We start from the raw sequence: 22,530 nt of genomic DNA, 5'->3' as shown, positions 1-22,530 counted from the left end.
TGTTTAATTAATATGAAAATTGTTTTGAAGAAAATGTGCATTTTTTTGCCAGATATACAGTGTAGTGCTATGTAGAATAACAAATACTACATAAAGCAAGGTTTAAAAAAAAATAATTGTTTAATCACGGTTAGTTAATTGAACTGAAATGTGTGCTTAAAAATACAATTAAATCAATAAATAAGCTGCAATCAATAGTTGTAAAAATGCGCCCTCTAGCGTTAGTTTTGCATCTTGCATGCCGGTTGTTTCCGGTATGATGGCGACCTGCTTTCTTGAATTCACTTCTCTCTGATAAAAAAGAGGGTAAGTTATTAGGGTAGTTGGTTATTTTATTCTTGTCGTTTTATTGACTTTTTATTAAATATCTGCGTTTTAACCAGATTACAAAAAAAACCCCAAACGACCTTTTTTTTTGTTTTGTGATTGCGGGTTTTTTTTTTTTTGAAGTTGAACCGGAAAGCACGCGGTTATGGTGAAGAACCGCATCAAACGGCAAGCGGCGCTTTCAATCCAGCATGCAGTGAGATGATCCTCATGGCCGCGTCCAAAATGGCTCTCTAGTGTACTATGTAGTGCAGGACTGGGGTTCACTTTATAGCACACAGATCAGGTTATTAGAATGGGAAGCAATCAAGTCAATGAGCAGCAGAAGATTTTCAGTGGTGTAGGATCTCAGGAGACTTCAGTGGGAAAAAGGTTTCATTGTGTGTCTCAATTTAACACCTGCTGCCATTTAGTTTCCATTCTCCAAATTCCCATCATTTATTTTGCCCAGGTGTGCACGTGACAATAAAAATATATGGATCTCGTTTCATTGTGCATTTTGAGATCCCCTTTTCTTCTAGCCGTGTTTGGAAAGAGTGGTCATTCCTCTGTTCTTTTCACCAGTAAGATGTTTGAACCTAAACCTAAAGAATCCCAGAAGACCAAGAGAGTGTCTGAAAGAGTGTATGGATTCAAACCACCCCATCTGAGACTCTTTCCACCATTCTGATGTTTGACATGAAGATTAACGTGCAGAACTCCATGGATGGAGTGTCCGAAAGTGCAGCAAATTACGATCCACACACACACACACACACACACACACACACACATGGGAGATCTTGAACATCTGGTTAGAGTGCTAATTTTATTTTTTACCGAAATTTCTTGAGTCACGGCCTTGAAGATCTAAACAATGGTAGGAAAAAGGTCACAAACGCTTCCTGTGTTGTGAGCTGAGCGAGTTTAGATCCGTTCTAGATCCCAGGTTCCCACGCTGCAGACAACATTAGACTCAGACACTGTGTGTGGACGCTGTAGTCTCTCAAAACACACCTCTTCTCTCTCACTGTCTCTCTCTCCCCTTTTCTTTCAGGTGGGATTAAGAGTTGGTGCAGAAGGCCAGAGCTTTGTGCATGTTCTTGTGTGTGTGTGTGAGAGATACTATGCCGTTATTGCTGCTCTTAACACTCTGCACTTGCTCTGGTGCCATTGGTGATCCTCAGCCATTGCTTAACTACAGCTCTCTGAGCCTGCTGGATCTTCATGTCCCCTACTTCCTGCACAGCAACACACACGTGGCAAGAGTTTGCCAAGAAGATCCACTCTGCCCGTTTAAAGTAAGCAATTTTCCATGTGTGTTTTTGTTTGCCTCGATAGTTCAATACGTTTTCTTTAAAAAGTTGCAGCATCCTGTTGTATAAAATGAGTTTTGATGATTATGATGAAAAAAATCCACAAAAATGCCAGTATGTGAAATCAGAAGCTTTTATTGTGGTCCATGTTGTTTGTATGCATTTAATCCCAGCATGGATTTTTTTTTTTTTTCCCATTTTCTCTTGTGCAAGCTTTCGAACATAAATTTTAGCATTTCTGTGTAAATAAACATTGAAATGAATAGAAATATTCAAAATGACTTCCTTTAAAACCTTGAACTGCTTTAAATCTGTACCGATTTATTATAGTAATATGGATTATATTAAAATAATAATATGGACAAAAGTATTGGGACACCTGACTATTCCAGCCATATGCTGTTCTTCCCCAAACTGTTAGCACAAAGTCGGAGGCATACAGTTGTACAGGACGTCTTTGGATGTGGTAGAGTGAAACTTTCTGTAAAACCCTCTGTCCACAAAGCCAGCTCCATTACCATTCAGTTTACATGGGTTGGAGTGAATGTTCTTGAAGGTCCTGCTATAGATCTCTGACCTCAGCCCTATTGAATAGGAATGAATGGCCCTTCAAAACTTACCTACATCAGTACCTGATTTTACTAACACCCATGTGGCTGAATGAAGTTCCACAAACTTTCACAACACACTCCAAAACTCGAGTGGAACATAAAAAAAAAGCAAAAAGCACATAATCTTATACTCAGGTGTCCAGAAAGACATGTCTATATAGTGTACTATAGACCAAAATAATCTCCGGCTTGGCATTTCAACAGAACGACACCGTATTGAAGCCGTTAGTGATTAACGTTATTATTAATAACAGTAATATTTCCCAGAGATTGTGTAACTGTGTTTTCTCCATTATGTCTATAGGATGCTCTACTGCAACAGCAGTTGTGCTGGGGTTACGAGAAGGACTGTTCGCCCGCGTACAGGTTCAGCTTCCCTACCTGCACCAGCGTGGACTCGGCGTGGTGAGAGAAAACCTGCTGGTTATGTCTTTACCTTCAAAGGCAACCATGTTTTATGAGGCTCCTAATTTTACTAAAGCAGAAGGAGACTCTAAAGCTAAATAGATGTCATGTTACGGTCGTATGTACAGGACAGGACTTTTTCAGCATTGCATTCCACATTTGCTCTTATAATTTTGGGAAGATGTTCTCGATTACAGACATTCGTGTTCATCAGCCACAAGGGTGTTAGTGAAGTCGAAAGTGATGTAGGTGATGTGAGGAGGTCTGGGGTGCGGTCAGCGTTCACATTCATCCCAAAGGTGTTCAGTAGGGTTGAGGTCAGAGCTCTATAGCAGGAGATCTTCCACTCCAACCCATGCAATGCATATCTTCATGGAGTTTTACTTGTAGACATAGGCATCATGCTGGAGCAGGTTTGTGTCTCTTAGTTCAAGTGAAGGGAAAATGTAATACCCCCAGTCAGAGACATCATGTACAATTGTGTGCCTTTCCAATAACCGTTTTGGGAAAGAACCACGTCTGAAACTCGAGTGTCCCAGTAGTCCATATAGTGTATGTACCAGGTTATATAAACCAGGTTTAAATGGGTTATATTTGCATATTAGGACATGATCAGCTCATGAATGTACTGATGTAAAAGCAGTTGTAATAGCAACTTGGCTAAACTTGGCTTGGCAAATGCAATCAAATAACTTACTTGAAATTATTTCATCTTGGAAAAAATACACAAAAAAATTTAAATGTGTAAAGTTCATTAGAAAAAAGATAAGTTTTGATTAGTGGGGTTGTGTAGACAAGCATTAAATTGCCAATACCTTTTGTGTGTGTGTGTGTGTGTGTGTGTGTGTGTGTGTGTGTGTTACAGGGCTCGCTCAGTGCAGTCGGCTCAGGAAACTTTCTGGAAGCAAGCGGACTTCGGCTATGTTAAAGAACGTCTGAGTGAGATGAAGACTCTCTGCGAGCCTTTAAATCCCGTAAAACACATTTCCTCTCACTCCTGTGGTGTCCACAATTTCCTTCTGCTTTAAATAAAACTCTGAACAAACTGTTTTTGTCCTTTTCCTGTCTCAGGGTGAATCCTCTCTGAAGTGCACAAGCCACCTGCGCTACTGCCGAGCCACCAACCTCTATCTGGACCTCCGGAAGCCCCGCAGAGGTCATGAGAGGTCAGTAACTGCACTGAGGGCCTACACATTGCTGAGAAGGAAACAGGGGAGTGCGCAAAAGCTGTCCATGAGTTTATGAAGCAGTGCAGTGTGGAAAGATCTGATGTATAAAAGACGCACGTAAAGCAGACTTTTTCATTTGATACATATGTATTCCAACAGAGGCCACACCTCCTTAACTATGACTGACTGTCTGACTGACAGACACTGAGGCCACACCTCCTTCACTAGGACTGACTGACACTAAGGCCACACCTCCTTCACTAGGACTGACTAATTTAGACCAAACCTCCTTTACTAGGACTGACTGACACTAAGGCCACACCTCCTTTGCTAAGACTGACTAATTTAGACCACACCTCCTTTACTAGGACTGACTGACACTAAGGCCACACCTCCTTTGCTAAGACTGACTAATTTAGACCACACCTCCTTCACTAGGACTAACTGACAATAAGGCCACACCTCCTTTATTAGGACTGAGTAATTTATACCACACCTCCTTCACTAAGACTGACTGACACTGAGGCCACACCTCCTTCAGTAGGACTGACTAATTTAGACCACACCTCCTTTACTGCTTGTGACAGAAGGCCACACCTACTTAATTGATCTAATTGCCACAGAGGCCTGATACAGACCCTGACCCCGGCCACTCCTCCTTTGTATTGTTTTCCTCATACAGGCCAAATGTAATTCTCTCTCTCTCTCTCTCTCTCTCTCTCTCTCTCTCTCTGTGTGTGTGTGTGTGTGTGTGTGTGTGTGTGTGTGTGCAGGTTTAATGAAGATTTCCTACAGAAAGGAGAAGTTGGGGGTCACTGCAGACTGAACAGCAGGGCATTGAAGGCAGAAGGGCAGCACAAGAGCCCCCTGCAGTCCTGGTTAGTATGATGCTGTCCAAACTTTCCATTCACGAGTTCTGGCCCCGGCGCCATCTTGGATTACCCGTGACCTTCTATCTCCAGGTTTGCCGAGCTGCAGACGTACACGGAGCTCGACTTTCACCCCATAGATGACGGGCACTGTGACGTCATGATCGAGAGGCCCACAGTGTTCATGAAGCTGGATGCAGGTGGGAGTCGCTTGTGGTTTGTAGAATGAGAGTAGAAACGAGGTTCTCATCACAGCCTTTGTCTCAGGAGCACTGTGTCTTGTGAAATGTTTCAAGAGATACATTTTCAACATAATGTCTGTCTCCAATTTGTAGATTTTCTAACATTGGTGTAAGTAGTTCTGCACTCTGGAAGGTTTTGTGGTGTCCAAAGAGGCTGGGAATAAAAACAAGTGGATGGATGGATGGCGACAGACAGACAGACAGATAGACAGACAGACAGACAGACAGGGTGGGGTGGGGTGGGGTGGGGTGGGTAAGCAGGTAAGTAGGTAGGTAGATACATCCATGCATACAACTTTTTTTTGTTGCTCAAGTATGTTAAAAATATATATGTATATAAGATCTATTGGTGAATACTCTGATGGTTGTTGGAGAGACGCTGGGTCTCACGTTGTACATGTACAGCCATCTTGATAAAAAAATGCAGAGACACATTTATGAGATAAATGAGTTTCATTCACAAAAACATCATACTTTTCACTTGCTTTTTCAGGTGTGAACATGTACCATCACTTCTGCGATTTTGTCAACCTGTACATCTCTCAGCACCTCAACAACTCCTTCAGCAGAGACATCGCCATCGTCATGTGGGACACGGTATCACAGCCACACACATGCACACATAATATATAATGCCTATGAGGATTAAAGCTATGCTACACCTAATTTTAACCTCAGTAAAAAAAAAATCCTGAACATAGTCCACAATGAGAAAATGTCCTTGAGAAATAGATATACGCGTAATTGTGATTTTATGTGCAGGACATATTGTAGCTTTTTTTATTATATGTAATGAAGCACAAGGAAAAGAGAAGGCGTTTAGTGACGTAACTGTGAAAACGTGTGCATGAACGCACCCCATTTTGTCCATTAGTGAATTGAGATATTCTAGTAATTATGGCAGTGTGCTGGTAAAAAGAAGAGAAGAGCCCAGAATATGTAACTATGCACAGAATTTTTTCACATGATAAGTTTCACCATCAACATCAGGCAGATCAATTGTGTGAAGCTCAGAGCAAAAACCGTCTTTCACAAGGCGTCTGTTTCTTCATAATTAAATAAGTAAAAACAGAGCTTGGGGCTGATTTCTAAGCTTCAAACGAAACTTGGTCTAGAGCCTTTGTAAGGGTTTGAGAGGAAACGAAAGGGGTGTAAAACTGTATGATTTATGAATCAACCTTATCCTGACTTCCTTTCCTCAATCTGTTCTTCCTGTTCTGAAAAGAATAATCAGATGGAAAGAATTTCCTTCAGCACGAAAACAAGGTGGCTAAATTGATAGTGCTAGCATGAGTCGGCAGAATATTATAGATAAGGTGAAATACAAACCATTTTTTCCGTTCTTTAGAGACTCTCCACTCATTAAACGCCGGATATCTCTCATTTAGTTGATTACATTTGGAATAAACCTGAGAGACGGCTAGCTGGACGCTCGTCTTCCATTAGATCCATATTTAATTAATCGATCTTGCAGAAATTAAGCGCAACAAGTTTTACATTGTTGTATACATTTTGAGTATATTTATTTATTGCGTTGTAGAGTTTTTATGGCTATGGAGACCTGTTCAGCGAAACGTGGCGAGCTTTTACTGATTACGACGTCATACACCTGAAAACCTACGACACGAAAAGGGTAAGATCCTTCACTGTTCTCTAATAAAACCACATTACATAATCATCATATATATTAATAATGTGTTTACTGTACTGTATCTCTGGACTGTACGACTCATACTGAACGTCCATACAGCACCTGAGAGGATTAAAAACCTCACATCCATTTATATATCTGTCTGTCTGACTCTTCATCTGTTCATCCATCTGCTGTCAGCTCCAGAATTATTAGTGCACTGAACATATCACACTAGTTAGAAAGGAGAGGTTTATTATATTTAATTTACAATTTGTATTTTCCTATTAATTGAATTGTTCTTTTAAAGAAAATGTAAAAGAAAATCTCAAAAGTGCTAAATGAAAGCAATATGTCCATCCATCCATCTGCCTATAAGGCAGTTTATTCATGAAGCTGTCCATCCATCCATTAACCCATCCATCCTTAAACCCATCCATCCATCCTTCCATCCATCTACCCCTCCATCTATCTACCCATAAGGCAGTTCATTCATAAAGCTGTCCATCCATCCATTCCTCCATCCATCCTTAAACCCATCTGTTCATTCATTATGCTGTCTGTCTGTCTGTCAATACATCCATCCATCCATTCATCTATCTATCCACCTATCCATCCATCCATCCATCCATCTACCCACAAGGCAGTTTATTCATCCATACATCCATACATCCTCCATCTATCTATCCATCTACCCACAAGGCAGTTTATTCATAAAGCTGTCCATCCATCCATCCATCCATCCATTAACCAATCTGTTAATTCATTATGCTATCCATCCATCCATCCATCCATTCATCCATCCATCCATCCATCCATCCGTCCATCCATCATTAAACATTTTTGTTTATCTATATTTATATGTTCTTAATTTATGAAGTTCAAAATCTTTCTAGTGAAAAACAAATGAGTTTAGAGGGACTTAATAATAATAACAATAAAAATATAATAATTGTTATTGTTGTTATTGTTCTTAAGTGATTCCTGAATCACTATGAATCTATAATCTATTATTTTGTTTATAGGATGAACGTCTTTACTAAAGGTGCACTTTCTTTTAATAAAGCACTCATTTAAAGCCTCGTTAGGATCGGAGAGTGAGGAGATGCACTGAGAGTGAACCGGAGTCCAAATATATATTTTAAAGAATGCAGATTTAAAGAATGGAAAATATCGTATTAAGAAAATCACTTATAAATATATACATTTTTCCCTACATAACCCTCACTGAGAGAATTTCCATAACAAAGCTTCACAATGGCAGGTTTTTGTGGTGTTTTTAATATCTTCTGTCCATCACAGGTGTGTTTCAGGGATGCGTTCTTCTCGCTATTACCACGGATGAGGTACGGCCTGTTCTACAACACACCCCTGGTGAGAAGCTTTTAAAAAAGATGTCTTAAAAAAAAATCTCATCTCATGTCTGGATTGGCTTCATGCAACCACAACAATTCTGAATCTCGAATTGTGAGGATTGCATTTGTTTTATATGTATTAAAGTCACGGTTGTGAGAGCTGCTCTGCTTCGCCTCTTCTACATACACATGGCTGTTTGTTCATGTATAGTTTTTTTGGGATTTGAAGCGTGAAATGCAGGCGTGAGCAACGTTACGTGTGCATGTGAAGTGTCCTGATGCATCTGTCGCTATCGCAAAAAGGTCTTTAAATTCATGGCTGAGAGCAACTGGGTTGAATCTACAAATGATTTCGAGGTAATGTGTTTGAAACCTGACTCTGTGTGTGTGTGTGTGTGTGTGTGTGTGTGTGTGTGTGTGTGTGTGTGTGACTGACAGATTGCAAACTGTCACAGTGAGGGGATGTTCAGAGCATTTTCTCAGCATGTCCTCCACCGACTCAGCATCCCACAGGAGGGACCCAGGGTAACTAACACACACACACACACACACACACACACACACACACAGTGTAGTGAACAGAAAGAATGATAATGATAAATCAGATGCTCAAGGGACCTGAGAGGAAGAAGTAGCATCCATCAGTCAACCCATCCATCTATCCATCCATTTAATTGTTGATTCAAGCTTCCAACTAGATATTCATCCACTTATCTTTGCTGCTGTACAAACATCTGTCCACTATTTGTCCATCCATCCATTTATCCATCCATCCATTCAATTACCCATTCATCTATTTATTCAGCCATGCATTTACCTATTATTTTATCTGTCTGTCATGTGACCTGAGAAGACCTATTTTCCTGTGCAAACATCCAATTCCTTCCATCTCACCAAAATCCATAACTACACACACAATCAACTTCTCCAGCATCTGAAATATCTTGAAAACCATGGTGCTTTAATTAAAGCTCGCCACCACAAAATGACCACTAGAGGGCAGCGCTGTATAAAGAAATAAACTCCTAGTGTGCAGGCATGGGCTGAATCCTTCACAAAGCCATACTCAGATTGTAATCTAGGCCTGACCGGAACCTGAATTGATTGATAGTTAGAGGTAGAACATGGAGTCAGTCATAATGGATGATTATAATCTACTAATGACCATTTGTCACTTCACATTGTTCTGGCTGTGTTGGGTTGCAGGACGACCAAATCCGGGTCACGCTGCTGGCTCGGAGCACAGAGTATCGTAGGATATTAAACCAGAAGGAGGTGAGAGTGTGCATGCACACACACACACACACACACACACACACACACACACACACAATCTCTATCTGTCTCTGTCTAAGGCTCATTGATTTATCACTCCAGTTCCTTAACTGTGCATTTAAACTCTTATTTGCAGTTGGCTCTTGGAATAAATCCCTGATTTAGTTTGGCTTCTGTCCATAAGGCCTTCAGTTCTCATTAATCACCTCCTGATCCCCTACTGTGTGTGTGTGTGTGTGTGTGTGTGTGTGTGTGTGTGTGTGTGTGTGTGTGTGTGTAGCTCATAAACGCCCTGAAGACTGTGGCTTTATTTGAGGTCAAGCTGGTGGATTACAAGTACAAGTGAGTGACAGAGGCATCCTGCTTCTTATCTCCACCATGACGCTGAGTGACAGCTGATTGATTGCACGTCTTTCTGGGTATTTCCGTGTGTGTGTGTGTGTGTGTGTTGCAGAGATATGCCATTTCTGGAGCAGATCAGGGTGACCCATAACTCGGACATCTTTATAGGGATGCATGGAGCTGGTCTGACACACCTGCTCTTCCTCCCAGACTGGGCCGTTATACTCGAGCTGTACGTGATGATCTGATACCAAACTGCTCCGTGTTGCTGATCTTTATTTATTTTTTATTTGATATTAGTAAATGAGCTCACAATGGTCACTTGGGCTTCTTCGGGTCTTTTGTCCAAAATGAAATTAGAAAATGTTTGTTTTAATAGACTTCATTAGAAATGTGTTTAGGAGGTAATGTGACACTGTTTCTGTCTCGTTTTTTCGTAGCTATAACTGCCAGGACGAAGGCTGCTACCGCGATCTGGCTCGTCTCCGGGGTGTTCACTACCTCACCTGGCAGAGAGCAGACAAAGTGTTCGCTCAGGATAAGGTATGATGAAGCAGAGGCTCAAAATAAAAAAGTTGTTAGATGTTCTTGCAGGTGGTTAGACACCACACACACACACACACACACACACACACACACACACACATCTGGATGTCATCTAAATGTCTGATGACTTTAGATATTATTAAATTAATTATTGAATCATTTTATTTATTTATTTATTTTGTAATTATTTATTTATTAAATTCTTATACTCCGCATTCATAAAAAAACACACATCATAAACATCTCCACGCTTCTACCGCCATGTCATCTGGTCCAACCGACTCTCCACTCTTCATCCTCTTAATAGCTGCTCTCACTTCTTACTAATCCTATCCACTTCCTGCTTCACCATCTCCACACCATCCACCCTTCTCTCTCTCATTTACCTCATTCATCTTCTCAACACACTCTCCTCACTAGTCAACCAGTTGCTACAAAATCTATAAGCTGTGTATATATATATATATATATATATATATATATATATATATATATATATATATATATATATATATATATATATATTAGGGGTGTAACAGTACACAAAATTCACAGTTCGGTTTGTTCCTCGGTTAATTACATTTAAACATTTTACATTTTTAAAACTATTTTTAATAAAATTTCTGCATGGTTAAATAATATATAAAATATTATTATAAAAATAGAATAAATCCAACTAATGCAATACATTTTATTATATTGATTAAATTGAGTAATACATTAGATTGGCACAAATTAAATTGATGAAATAAAATGGAAAAAAATGCAATAAATAGTTTACATATGTTAAACCCCATTCGGGTAATACAGATGTGTATGCGAGTGTGTGTTTTACATTTAATATAAAATTTTCTAAAGATATGATCTACTTAACTGTTCTACTTATTTCAGCATACTTTAAGAAATATCTTCATTCCTTCCAGTCATTCACTCCCTCGATATGTGGAAGTGTCAGGTTTTGATTATTTTGTGTGTGTATGTCACAGGGACACCATCCTACACTCGGAGATCACCCGAAATTTACCAACTACACCTTTGACCCAAATGAGTTCATGCGCTTGGTGATGCTGGCTGCAGACCACGTGCAGAGACACCGAGCATGGCGTTCCATACAGGAGACGAGATGAGCTGTAGCGTGCACACACACACACACACACACTCACAGACACTAGACTCAAACGCTTAGAACTTTACACCGTTAAAAGGGCTGTACTACACAGTGCTGATCCAGGATCAGCTCATAACCTTCACCTAATGAAGAAGTATTTATTCATTTTGCATTTTAGAGCGATTTGATGAATTCAGTGGTTGTGAGGTTTAAAGACAGGGTTTTAAAGACAGGATTGGAAAAGGTCGAGATGGTCGAGAATTTCTCTTCATCTTCTCAATAGGACCGATGCAGCAATCCTCACAAATTAACGCTTGAAATGACTGAAATATCCTCCAACCGAACTCATTTTCAGATGTTACATTATAGACATATTTTACACTGCATGGCCAAAAGTATTCTGACGCCTGGGACACCTGAAGGCACACAATTGTATAACGTGCACAAAGCCAGCTTCATGAAGATATGCTAAAATTGGGTTCTAGTAGAAGATCTTGACCTGCTGTAGAGCTCTGGCTTCAACCCTACTGAACCTCTTTTGGAATGAAGCACAAATCTTTACAAGCACACTCCAAAATCTAGTGGAAAATCTTTCTTAAAAAAAGTGGAACTCATTATAACAGCAAATGTGGACTTAATGAGGAATGGGATGCACAAAAAAAACATAGCAATCTTGTGTTTAGGTGTCCACAAACTTTTGTCCATATAGTGTACTATTTCTGTATAGTACGTGACAATCTTGTAAAATATTACTACCACATTATGAAGCTTGAAAAGCGATAAAACTTAGAAATTAAATAAAAAATAAGTAGTATATTATTTAGGTCAGTTTAAAAGAGAAACCAGAAAAATCAGTGTTACAAAAATGCTCAACATAATTATAATATTATCCTATATGGAGGATTTTAGCTCCTCTGCATTCACGCAGCAGCTTCCTATTTGCTGCGTGTTTTATTGGTTTGTTTGTTTTTGTGCTGGATGAGTGTTTTAAGATCCGGTATTGTTTTTGAGAAATTACATTAGACAGATGTGCGCAGTTTTTAAATCTCCAACCCAGAAATATTTGAACTGTGTAGCATTAAAAAAAACCTGCTGTATTGTAATCCACGATAGAGATTTATATCAGGATTTGGTAAAGGAAAGATCGGCATGTGCTTAGTGCAATTTCGTAGAAAGTGTGTGTGTTTATTGTGTATTTACAGTATTGTGTGCTGATTGTGCTTTACACACGCATCAAGCTGGGTTGTTTTTGTTTTTGCATATTTGTTAGCATTTTAATAGATTTGCTGACCTAGTATTTATTTTACATTAGCTCCAGTGTAGGTCACGTGTGTAGATGTGCTCAGGTACATGCTTTACAAGTTTCGTGCTTCGTTTACAAAGACTTTGGCTGCAATTTTGTCCTATTTCTCACTTTGAATTTGTAATTTTTTCTAGGGACTTTTAATGTTCCCTTTAAAATTGACTGAAAATAGGACAATACTTTAATTATAGATTCAAAGCAGCTTATATTTGTTTTTATCACCATCTTATTCTGTTCTCAAATACTCCAGGTTTTCTTTTTTAATCACCGTCCACACATAATACAGATAATCTAGAGTTTATTGGTTCTGACTGAAGAAGGCTTGACTGAAAAAAAAAAAATCATGGGACGTGCTGAATAAAAGTGTTGCCTTTATATAAAGTGAATATCTCGGCATCGACTGATTCATTAGGCCTATTTCTAGACACGATGACAAGATATTTATAAGTAAGAATAAAAAAATATTGATGATCCATCAGCCTATTGGTATATATTTAATTGAAATTGCATGAAATGATTTGCAAGTAGATCTCAAATATGAGTCACTGTGTCTAGAAATAGACAAAATATAATCTACTCTCTCAAATCTCTCTCTCTCTTAATACTCTGTGTATTAATAAGAAGACGCTCATCCAGATGGAGAGGAGATCATAACAGTTTGGAGTTTTGCTTTACATCGCTTCAGGATCCTGCTGAGGAACTGAAAGTGTAAAATGTGCCACTTTGGCGGGTCAGTATTTCTGGCATTTCGAAAGAAAGGATGTAACTTGAATATTATTTTCTAGAATGTGCATATGAATGTGTTTAAAACTTAAAATGAAGTTATATATATAAAAGAAGTAAGAAAAACTAGTTGTTTTTGTTTTTTCTCACCTTGAAAAATGCTTATGAACTTTCAAATCAATAGTTTGAGAGCAAGCTGATCTCAAGGCAGAAAAGTTTTCTGCTGTGTGTGTGTGTGTGTGTGTGTGTAATTTCTAAAAATTATTAATTGGACTGCTTGTGCTTGCGATCCCATTCGGGATAGCATTACTTTCTCTGCTCGATATGAGCTATGAGAGCAGCGCAAAGGGCACGAGTCCAGCTCTTACTGTCACCATCATTAATCTGCGTGACCTTAAAAACACACCACCATTTTTACCCTCATGCTGCTTTGTCTTCGAGTTGGAGACTGTAAAACTCTTAGCGGCCACTAGATGGCAGTAAAACACCACGAATGATCTTTAAAAAGGGCGTGTTTTCCCTGAGCACAGTGAGAAATTCAGGATTTGACTTGCCAGTTTTTCATATTGACACAGAAAAGATGACCGAGGTCATCCAACCGAGTTTATACGGCTTGACTGGACAGTTTGTTTTGGTTTATAATGCATTATATTCAATATAACAGACCAATACAGAGCTCCCCCCCCCCCCTCCCCCCACTTTATTTTGAGTCTATAAACATTATTAAAATGAATATAAAAGTCCTGGGTGGTGTTAAATGTCAAGTTCTGTCCTCCATCCAAGATAAAATACTTACACCTTAAACTGGTGGGTCATGGAAAAGTAGCCCACCTCTGTCACCAGACAGTCGGCAGACAGAGAGCATGGGGCTGCGGCCTCCTCCAAAGAGCGTGACGGTGTTGGGGGTGTGTTCCTTTTTCATGGCCCACCCTGTATTTATTTCTTGCGTGGGCCTTTGTATTTCACGGTGTTAAAATGAAAGCCTACGTTTAAATCCACTACACTTTTGATGACCGATCTGATGATATACTCAACTATCATGACCTTTTCCTAATGGTGTCTGAGTCCAACGCCAGATTGGTTGCGAAAATCAATTTAGAATAGTTTTTTTCTACAAAATAGTTTCCTACTGAAAAAGTTCAAATGTAGTGTTGTTGGTGAGTCTAAATATTATATGTATTATATTTTACTTAAAAAGGATGTTCTACATCCCCAAGTTCTTATAAATTACAAAATTTTCCCCAAAATGCATTTTTTCTCTCTCTCTCTTATAAATGTCAGTCCTGCATGCTGCCAGGATGAGACATGATAATGGTGCTACTATAAAGTGCTGTACAGGATTAAAACTGCCTCTCGGTTTATTGCTGGAATCAGTCAGAAAGTGTACGTCGGTCCTTTTTTTCGCTCTCGGTGGCCTAAATGAACAGCTCGGCTCCACTTTTATTATCCACCTGCGTGTCACTATTAGAAGGAATAAAGAGCGAGCAGTTCGCTTCAGACTCAGCTGATTTTTCTTCTCTTGCAACCTCTCAGCCCTTCCCCCTGATTTGACTCACGTTTAGTTTTTATGCTGTCATATGCGGTGTGTATTTATATTTATATCTCATTTCATAGAGACGGAAATAACAGATCGTGTGTAGGCGTGAAGAAAACCTGCACTTTTCAGAGGATAAATGTGGAAATATTGATTGGATTTGGACAAACAAAGGTTTCTCTTTGTGTCTACTTTGGTGGTGAAATAGAAATGTCTGCACTGTAGAGTCTTTTATCTTCTCGGTCTCAAAGCGATCGCTGTGCCATGACGTCGTAACCGTGACGTCAAGTGCAAGGTTGCAGTTATGTACATTGCAAACCGGTGGCTGTTTATTTGACACGTTCTATAAGAGAGAACAGACAGGATGAGGCGTCTACTCTGTTTTGCTATGCTTGGCGATGAAGACTGATGAGCTGCGACATTGTTCTGCTTTAGGATAAAGTCTTTAAGTGCTTTCCCTGCGTCAGGCAGCTGATCCTTCTATATTTTTCAATGCTGGGATGTAAAGCGTGTAAAGATATTAATCACTGATTTGTTCTCGACGCTGTTCATGTAAACAGTTACCTTTTTTCCCAGGTTTGATCGGATGTGTTGTGCAGTCATGTCCAAATATACACGTGACCCTCTTCATCATTTGTCTGATGTTCGTCCAATATCCAGGACAGTTTAATGATTTCTATGTATCCAGCTGTAACACATCACACCTGGTCATTAAGCCTGAGCACTTTTTTCGGGCTCCTTAGACTAGGATTTATATGTGCAATGAGATGTTCTAGAGCAGTGGCTTTCAAATCAGAGCCTCTACAGCACAACCATCGTGACATTGTATAATAAAATGTTTAAATCTCAGAAACAGAGGGACAACGTGGAACTGTGAGGCTCTGATAAATGTTCCCGGTGCAGCGTTTTAAGAAGTTGCTCATAAAATACTTTCAGGGTGGAGAACCCCCTTGCAGATCTTTTCACAGACGTTCGTTGACTGCTGCTTTTCCTGATGAAACAATACAATATTATTGACTTGCGTGTAATTCTGCTTGTGATTCTGCTGCACTTGTGAGCGGCCTGCCGCTGTCCGTGACGCAGCAGCGATCCCCTTTTCGCTGGAGTGTTAAACACACCGTGTTCGGTCGAGTCCGATTTATAGACCGCAGTGATTATAATGTTACATCGACGCCGAAAGACAAAAAACAGATCTTTAATCCCCGAGCGCTGAGCACAACGGCGGCCTTGTGAAAGGATGTTCAGTAAATCGGCTCAGATGCGTACCTCTTAAATCTAATCTACTGGATCAGCCGAGACGCTTTGTGTCATCGTACAGGGGGGTGGTGGTCTTGGGTATTACGGGACATATGGTAATATGGGGACATGCAAATCATTAGCCTTGAATTACAAAGCAGTTCGTAATTGTTCTTTTGGGAAGGACACGCATCATATAGGACACCATGGAGCTGAGCGAGGGGGGAACTAATAGGAATCGTATGTGTGTGTGTGTGTGTGTGTGTGTGTGTGTGTGTGTGCGTGCAGACAAGATTCAGGGACCAGTTTGTATACTGAATATGAAGAAATGAATTTTTACATGAGGAAGGAAGGGACACGATACACTTGTCATAGCAGTGCACAAATATTTTACAATTTTATTACTATAATAAGCTTATTTATATATATTTATACAACACTCACTTCAATACTCTATAAAAAAAAAAAGGCTGCTGTGGAATAAATATACAAGAGAAATGTAGTAGCTATGTTTTTATAATCTCTAGTGGCTAATAGTAGCTAACGTGTGTATTAAGGCTCAATATGTATTAATTACATACACACTGTGTATAAAGGGCTGGAGAAATGTATTCAGTAGCTACGTTACTTGGCTTAATATTTCCCAAGTGGTTTTACCATTTAATACAGTTGGTTCTAATCCACAAAGTTGTAATTAATTTAAAAAAACCAATGACTTGATGATGGCTCATGATGTATATTGACAGACTGCAGAAATCTATTGCAAAAGAATCCTGAAACGGACCAATCAGGAGCGACCGTTAATAAAAAAAACTTTCCGAGAGGTTCACGTGACTCACACGTGTGGTCCTCATGTAACTTGTGCACTTCTGTGGAAATATTTTGCCATGTTGTCACACAATACACAACCCCTTTCCCAAAATCCCTCTAAGTAGGTACCAGATGAAATGAGAAATTGGACAGCATGTTTTTGGCCTTGGGAAAACAAGTCATAAAAAGGAATAAAAAGTGAAAGAGCATCGCAAGGTTGTTTGTGGTTAATATTTTATAAGGCGTGCATTAAATGTCTGACCTGAAAAAAGATATTCAGCAGGGGGAAAAATAATAGTGCTGCTATACTTTAGGAGGCCAAATCAGGATTAAAAAAAAAAAAAGACAAAAAAAAAGTGCACCTGAGGAAAAGCACCTCCTTCTACATGAGAAGGAACATTCAGGAACTTCTATCAAGAAGCGTTTTTGGTGTTAACGTGAAATAAATTTCCAAATTTAGGATCACACTCACTGTGTTTTATTTGGCGAATGATCCGTCCAATTAGTGGAAAAAATCAATGGTTCAAGTGGAGAAAAAAAGTGCTTTCAGTGGTGCTTTGTTCAAAATCATGTTGGTGTCCAGGAGAAGTTTGCAGTGATTACTGAAGACCAGGCCTCAAACCTTGTGAAATAGTTTCTTTTTAAAGCCCAGATTAAACCTGAGCTCCAACGTCCTTACGAGATTTTATTATGGAAACCCTTTTTGGGTTTTTTTGTACTTAATCCCCTTTGAATTTCTCAAATCTGATCTCATTCGATAATCACATAACCAATCTAAATAATTTACAAACAGCATATCAAGCTCTACCATCGTTCAGAAGGTCAGGTTTAAGGAGCAGTAAAGGGTCCTGAAACTTTGAGAAAGGGGTCACAACACAATTTAAAAATTCCTCCTTAAACACACCTGACTCAGTTAATCACCTGGTTCATCATCATACCTCATCTGACTCAGGTGTGTTGGAGAAGAAAAGCACTAAGGTATGAAGCACTTGCTAGGTTCTCCTTCATGATGTTCTCAGTAGGACCTGCGATGGGAAAGAGACCGATTCTTCTGTGGCGGATATACAGTACAGGGATTTTCAGCACCTCAACGGAAGTGGAGTTTTGGATATTTAAACACACACACACACACACACACTAAATTATTAGAATTTTAGTCTAACAGCCTGGAGTTTATTACATATTTATTACTTTAGCTTTCTGTGGTGTGTGTGTGTGTGTGTGTGTGTGTGTGTGTGCGCGCGCGTAGCCTATAGCTTGTGGTTTGGGACGCGGCCCGCGTGTCAATCAAAGTTTGATCTGCAATTGATGGAAAAACGCGCGCGGTACATTCGAGGTGTGATTGAGTATCGATACCATCATCATCATCATCATCATCATCATTATCATCATCTCTGACATGACACAAACGTCTCACGGAATCCAGCGCGAGGCTGTAACGAGATGTAACTTCAAAGAAATCGACCGATCGAGATCTTTTGCGCGTTAAAAACTCCATCACGTACCGAGAGAGAGAGAGAGAGAGAGAGAGAGAGAGTAGGAGGAAGGGGAGAGAGAGTAGGAGGAAGGGGAGAGAGAGAGAGAGGAGGAAGGGGAGAGAGAGTAGGAGGAAGGGGAGAGAGAGAGAGAGAGAGAGAGAGAGAGAGAGAGAGAGAGAGAGAGTAGGAGGAAGGGGTGGGGAGAGAGAGAGAGAGTAGGACGATGGGGAGAGAGAGAGAGAGAGAGAGGAGAGAGAGAGAGAGAGAGAGAGAGAGAGAGAGAGAGAGAGAGAGAGAGATAGAAAACAGGAGAGAGAGAGAGAAATAGAAAGAAAGGAAGAGAGAGAGAGAGTAGGAGGAAGGGGAGAGAGAGAGAGAGAGAGAGTAGGAGGAAGGGGAGAGAGAGAGAGAGAGAGAGAGAGAGAGAGAGAGAGAGAGTAGAAGAAAGGGGAGAGAGAGAGAGTGAGAGAGAGAGATAGAAAACAGGGAGAGAGAGAGAGAGAAATAGAAAGAAAGGAAAGAGAGAGAGAGAGAGAGAGAGAGAGAGAGAGAGAGATAGAAAACAGAGAGAGAGAGAGAGAGAGAGAGAGAGAAAACGGGAGAGAGAGAAATAGAAAGAAAGAGAGAGAGAGAGAGAGAGAGAGAGAGAGAGTGAGAGAAATATAGAAAGAGGCATAGAAAGAATAGACTCCGCGCACATGTCAATCCGACTGATGATGACAAAATGTCTCGCACACACATCATCACACACACACACACACACACACACACACACACACACACACTCGGGGTTTTAACAGCGTGTCGGTTTTTCTGTTGTTGCCCCAAACACCGGTTCACTTCAACGCCTCAAGGGTTATGACGTCACTAATCGCGGCGAGCTGAAATAAAAAAAAGGAAAAGAAGATCCGCTGAGGAGGCGGTGCGCGCGCGGTGTGGAGCGGAGAGTTCGCGCAAAAAAAAAAAATCCCTAAAATCTGGTCAGAATCGATCGCGAAACGCGGCGCTGTTTACCGGCGGACAGCGCGAGACAACCGGTAAAGACTCCTGGACGCGACTGGACACGTTTCTTTTGTTTCCTAACGTTATTACTGTTTATTAATTTTCTTTTTTTATTCCTTGTACGGATTTAACTTCCTCTCTTTATGCTGAACGGAGACGTTTCTTCTTCTTCTTCTTTTTTTTTTCTACGTAACGCTTTTTTTTGACCGCGTTTTATCCAACCGGTTTTTGGTTGTTTGATCGCGGTCAGATTTTTGGATAAGGAGGAAAAAAAAAAGGAAAGACACGAGACCCCCACACACACACACACACACACACACACACACACACGCAGAGCGCGTTACGAGCACCGCAGGATCGGTTCCGTTCTCGCGCTCAGTTTCAGGCGCGATGGAGCGGCGGCCCCGTGGAGCAGAAAGCGCACGAGCTCAGTGGAAACGCGCGAGCGTGCACCCGCTCAACTAAGACCCCGCGGTAAGTCTGCAGATTTTTATTTATTTTATTTTTATTTCCAATCTGTAAAATAATTTTGTATCTATTTTCCTCACGTCTGGGAAAACTTTAAGCCGCGGCGCGCGCCCGCAAACACACGGTGCTGTTTTTCCCCCTTTCGATATGTGCTTTAAAACCAGTTTGTATTTATAACGTGGGAATAAAATGTTGCCGTGTTTCACCGGAGAACATTCCCTATAGTTCAGGGTTTTAGCAGAGGGAAGACGCGCCGCGCCGCGCCGTGCCGTGCCGCGCTGCGCTCGGGAGATTATACCCGGTGAGACCGCGCGCGCTCGAACAAACGCTCGTAGTTTTGCGCTTTTATCCCCTCTCCCTCGCGCGCTGCATTTTATTTTTGATTACTTTTTTTTTTTTTAACCATCTCCGTCTCTTCCTCGCGCTTTGTTCCGGACGAAGTGCGCGCGGGAGGATCAAGCCCGGTGAACTCTCGCGCGCACGACTCGCAACCGTGCCATCCTGCACCGCTGTCTACCGCCGAGAGCGACGTGAAAAAGTACAGGACGTGAGGTACTGGCACATACTGATCACCAGTTTTAACACACGCACTCTCTCTCTCTCTCTCTCTCTCTCTCTCTCTGTCTCTCTCTGTCTCTATGTCGTTCTTCTTATGAATGGGGTCATAGATTATCGGCGATCACTTTATTTTTGTTGCTTTGCCGTCATGTCATAAATAATGACGTTTCCGTGAGTAACACTTGTCTTTAGGTGGGTATGACGTATTCATTCGAAGCTCGCGCGGTCGCTTAGTAATTTACGGGTAATACTTATGACGACATGTGATATCGTGCAATTACACGAAGTTGCAAATGTTTAATAAGGAAAGCACCCATGCGCGGTGTGATTCCATTTACTTTCTCTCTCTCTCTCTCTCTCTCTCTCTCAGGCACACACACACACACACACACACACACACACACACTGGCTCCCTCGTGGCCTACAGCACGTTAATTGGCGCAGTAATGAGATCATGACCGTGGCGTGTTGCGCGTGTCTGCGTTGACCAGCACGCGCCTCGCTCCATGCTCACTATCTGTTCTCTGTCACTTTGAAAACAGGAAGCGCGTTATTATTATTATTATTATTATTATTATTATTATTATTATTATTTTAATTATATAGAGACCTGGAGACAGGACTCTGCACTGGGGTAGACAGACAGACATAGTTGTGCCTTTTTCTTTGCGGCCTTGTGGGATGAGAGACACCGAGACAAACGAGAAGAGAGAAAAGAGTGAGCGGGATTGAGATATCATCTTTTCTCTTGGAGGTGCAGCGTCCCTTGGTCAGATTCCTTTCAATGTGTGATGCTGCGTCTGGTCTAGTGTTACTCTTCTCTTCTCTTCTCTCTCTTCTCTTCTCTTCTCTTCTCTTCTCTTCTCTTCTCTCGCTTTAGTGAGAATAGAGCAGGATAGGGGAAACAGAGCTGGTCAGTGGTGATGTGGTGGACTGAACTGGACAAGAACAGGATGGTTGCTGTGGCTTGTTTTCTGACTGAGCGAGGTCTCCAGATGGAACGCGTTCCCTGTCAGCTCTTCGCATTTCAGGTAGTGCAGGAGAGCTAGATAGAGGATCACACAGCGAAGGTTCAAATGCTTTCAACTTCTCATCTCATCATTCTCATCGTTTTCCTCTCCTCTCCTCTCATCTCACTCCGGTCTTAGATTAAACCACCTCTGTTCGATTGCTTGCTCTCTCTCTCTCTCTCTCTCTCTCTCTCTCTCTCACACACACACACACACACACACACACACACACACACACACACACACACACTCTGTCTCTCTGGGTGAAGCACTGATGTTTCTCCTTTGCAGTTTAATTGATCCCGAACCCTGCTTTGTATCAGAGATTGCCATGAATGCTTTATTCCACCTGGGACTCCTTTCCTGCCATTCACTGAGATGCTGCCTGATTGACAGCTCATGACTCGGCTTCACCGCTCTCTTCCTCCAAAAGCTCACTGACTGTTTTAACTGTAGGGTTTGAGAAAAAAACAAACAAAAAAAAACAGTTGGAGTTGGAGAAAACCCATTGGTGTGCAATGTTCATGAATTCAGATTGAAAACTAGCACATCATTTAACTGACCCTGGATGAGAGCTGTTTACATAGCGGATTTTGGGAAAAACATCTATTACAACTAAATGAGCGTCATATGGGGAGCACGTCTATCATCTGAACAGCTGGGTGTAAAGTGTGCTTTGAAATTTGGAGTGCTTGGAAGTGAGATAAAACCCTGATATGCAGGTAAAGTGAGAAAAGATCAGTTAGTGTGACTGACTAAACGTGAGTGTTACCAAGAGATTGTGTGTGTGTGTGTGTGTGTGTGTGTGTGTGTGTGTGTGTGTGTGTGTGTGTGTGTGTGTGTGTGTATGCCTAGCTGCTAAGGTACAAAGTTTAATGTTCAAACACTTAAGAGAAAAATTGGGGACATAAAGGATGAAGGTATTGTGTAAAGTTTACGGTTTAGGTTGTAAGGATATTAACATAATAAATGTGTGTGGAGAGTAGGTGTTAGGATTTAACACACATCAGGTCTAGGGTGTAAAGTACAGGGTGCACAGGGTACAGGTGATTGGAAAGGCACTTGGCACTTGAGCATAAAGTTCAGGGACTGGGGTTTATAGTACTGAGTGTTAGGTTAAGGGGTAGGATGTTATTGTACATAGTGTAAAGTTTAGGGTGTAGGGTAAACAAAAGGCGCTGAGTGTATTATGGGGTCTGGGGCTGAATAGTACTAGTACTGAATGTAAAGTTTA

The 22,530-nt window shown here is 40.8% G+C and overlaps 2 protein-coding genes across 6 annotated transcripts in view; both read left to right on the top strand.

The window, feature by feature from the left end:
- The first annotated feature begins 122 nt into the window (after positions 1–122).
- eogt (EGF domain-specific O-linked N-acetylglucosamine (GlcNAc) transferase) lies at positions 123–12,863 on the top strand. 3 transcript variants are annotated; one of them, XM_046875029.1, is made up of 17 exons: positions 123–306; positions 451–1,186; positions 1,364–1,607; positions 2,538–2,638; positions 3,504–3,612; positions 3,710–3,804; positions 4,581–4,685; positions 4,770–4,876; positions 5,412–5,515; positions 6,459–6,551; positions 7,851–7,922; positions 8,342–8,428; positions 9,110–9,178; positions 9,459–9,520; positions 9,633–9,752; positions 9,961–10,063; positions 11,053–12,863. In XM_046875029.1, exons 3-17 carry the CDS (start codon positions 1,404–1,406, stop codon positions 11,191–11,193), a joined length of 1,572 nt encoding a protein of 523 aa, XP_046730985.1. In that variant the 5' UTR covers positions 123–306; positions 451–1,186; positions 1,364–1,403; the 3' UTR covers positions 11,194–12,863. The 3 variants fall into 3 exon arrangements, with proteins under 3 accessions (XP_046730985.1, XP_046730983.1, XP_046730984.1); XM_046875027.1 differs by having other exon boundaries at positions 451–1,607; XM_046875028.1 differs by lacking the exon at positions 451–1,186 and having other exon boundaries at positions 124–306.
- A 4,916-nt stretch (positions 12,864–17,779) lies between these two features.
- Positions 17,780–22,530, top strand: part of tafa4b (TAFA chemokine like family member 4b) — a 45,892-nt gene continuing 41,141 nt past the window's right edge. Inside the window, exon 1 of one of the 3 annotated variants that reach the window (XM_046874634.1) lies at positions 17,780–17,870. The gene's annotated coding sequence lies outside the window, so the exon portion shown is untranslated. Of the gene's footprint in view, positions 17,871–19,561; positions 19,735–20,193; positions 20,281–22,530 lie in introns of those variants that run through there. The other 2 variants (XM_046874632.1, XM_046874635.1) reach the window with 2 other exon arrangements.

This window comes from Silurus meridionalis, chromosome 19, assembly GCF_014805685.1.
Source record: "Silurus meridionalis isolate SWU-2019-XX chromosome 19, ASM1480568v1, whole genome shotgun sequence".
Taxonomy (NCBI): Eukaryota; Metazoa; Chordata; class Actinopteri; order Siluriformes; family Siluridae; genus Silurus; species Silurus meridionalis.
Note: the sequence above shows the minus strand (reverse complement) of the source record. Positions and strands in the feature narration are given on the sequence as shown.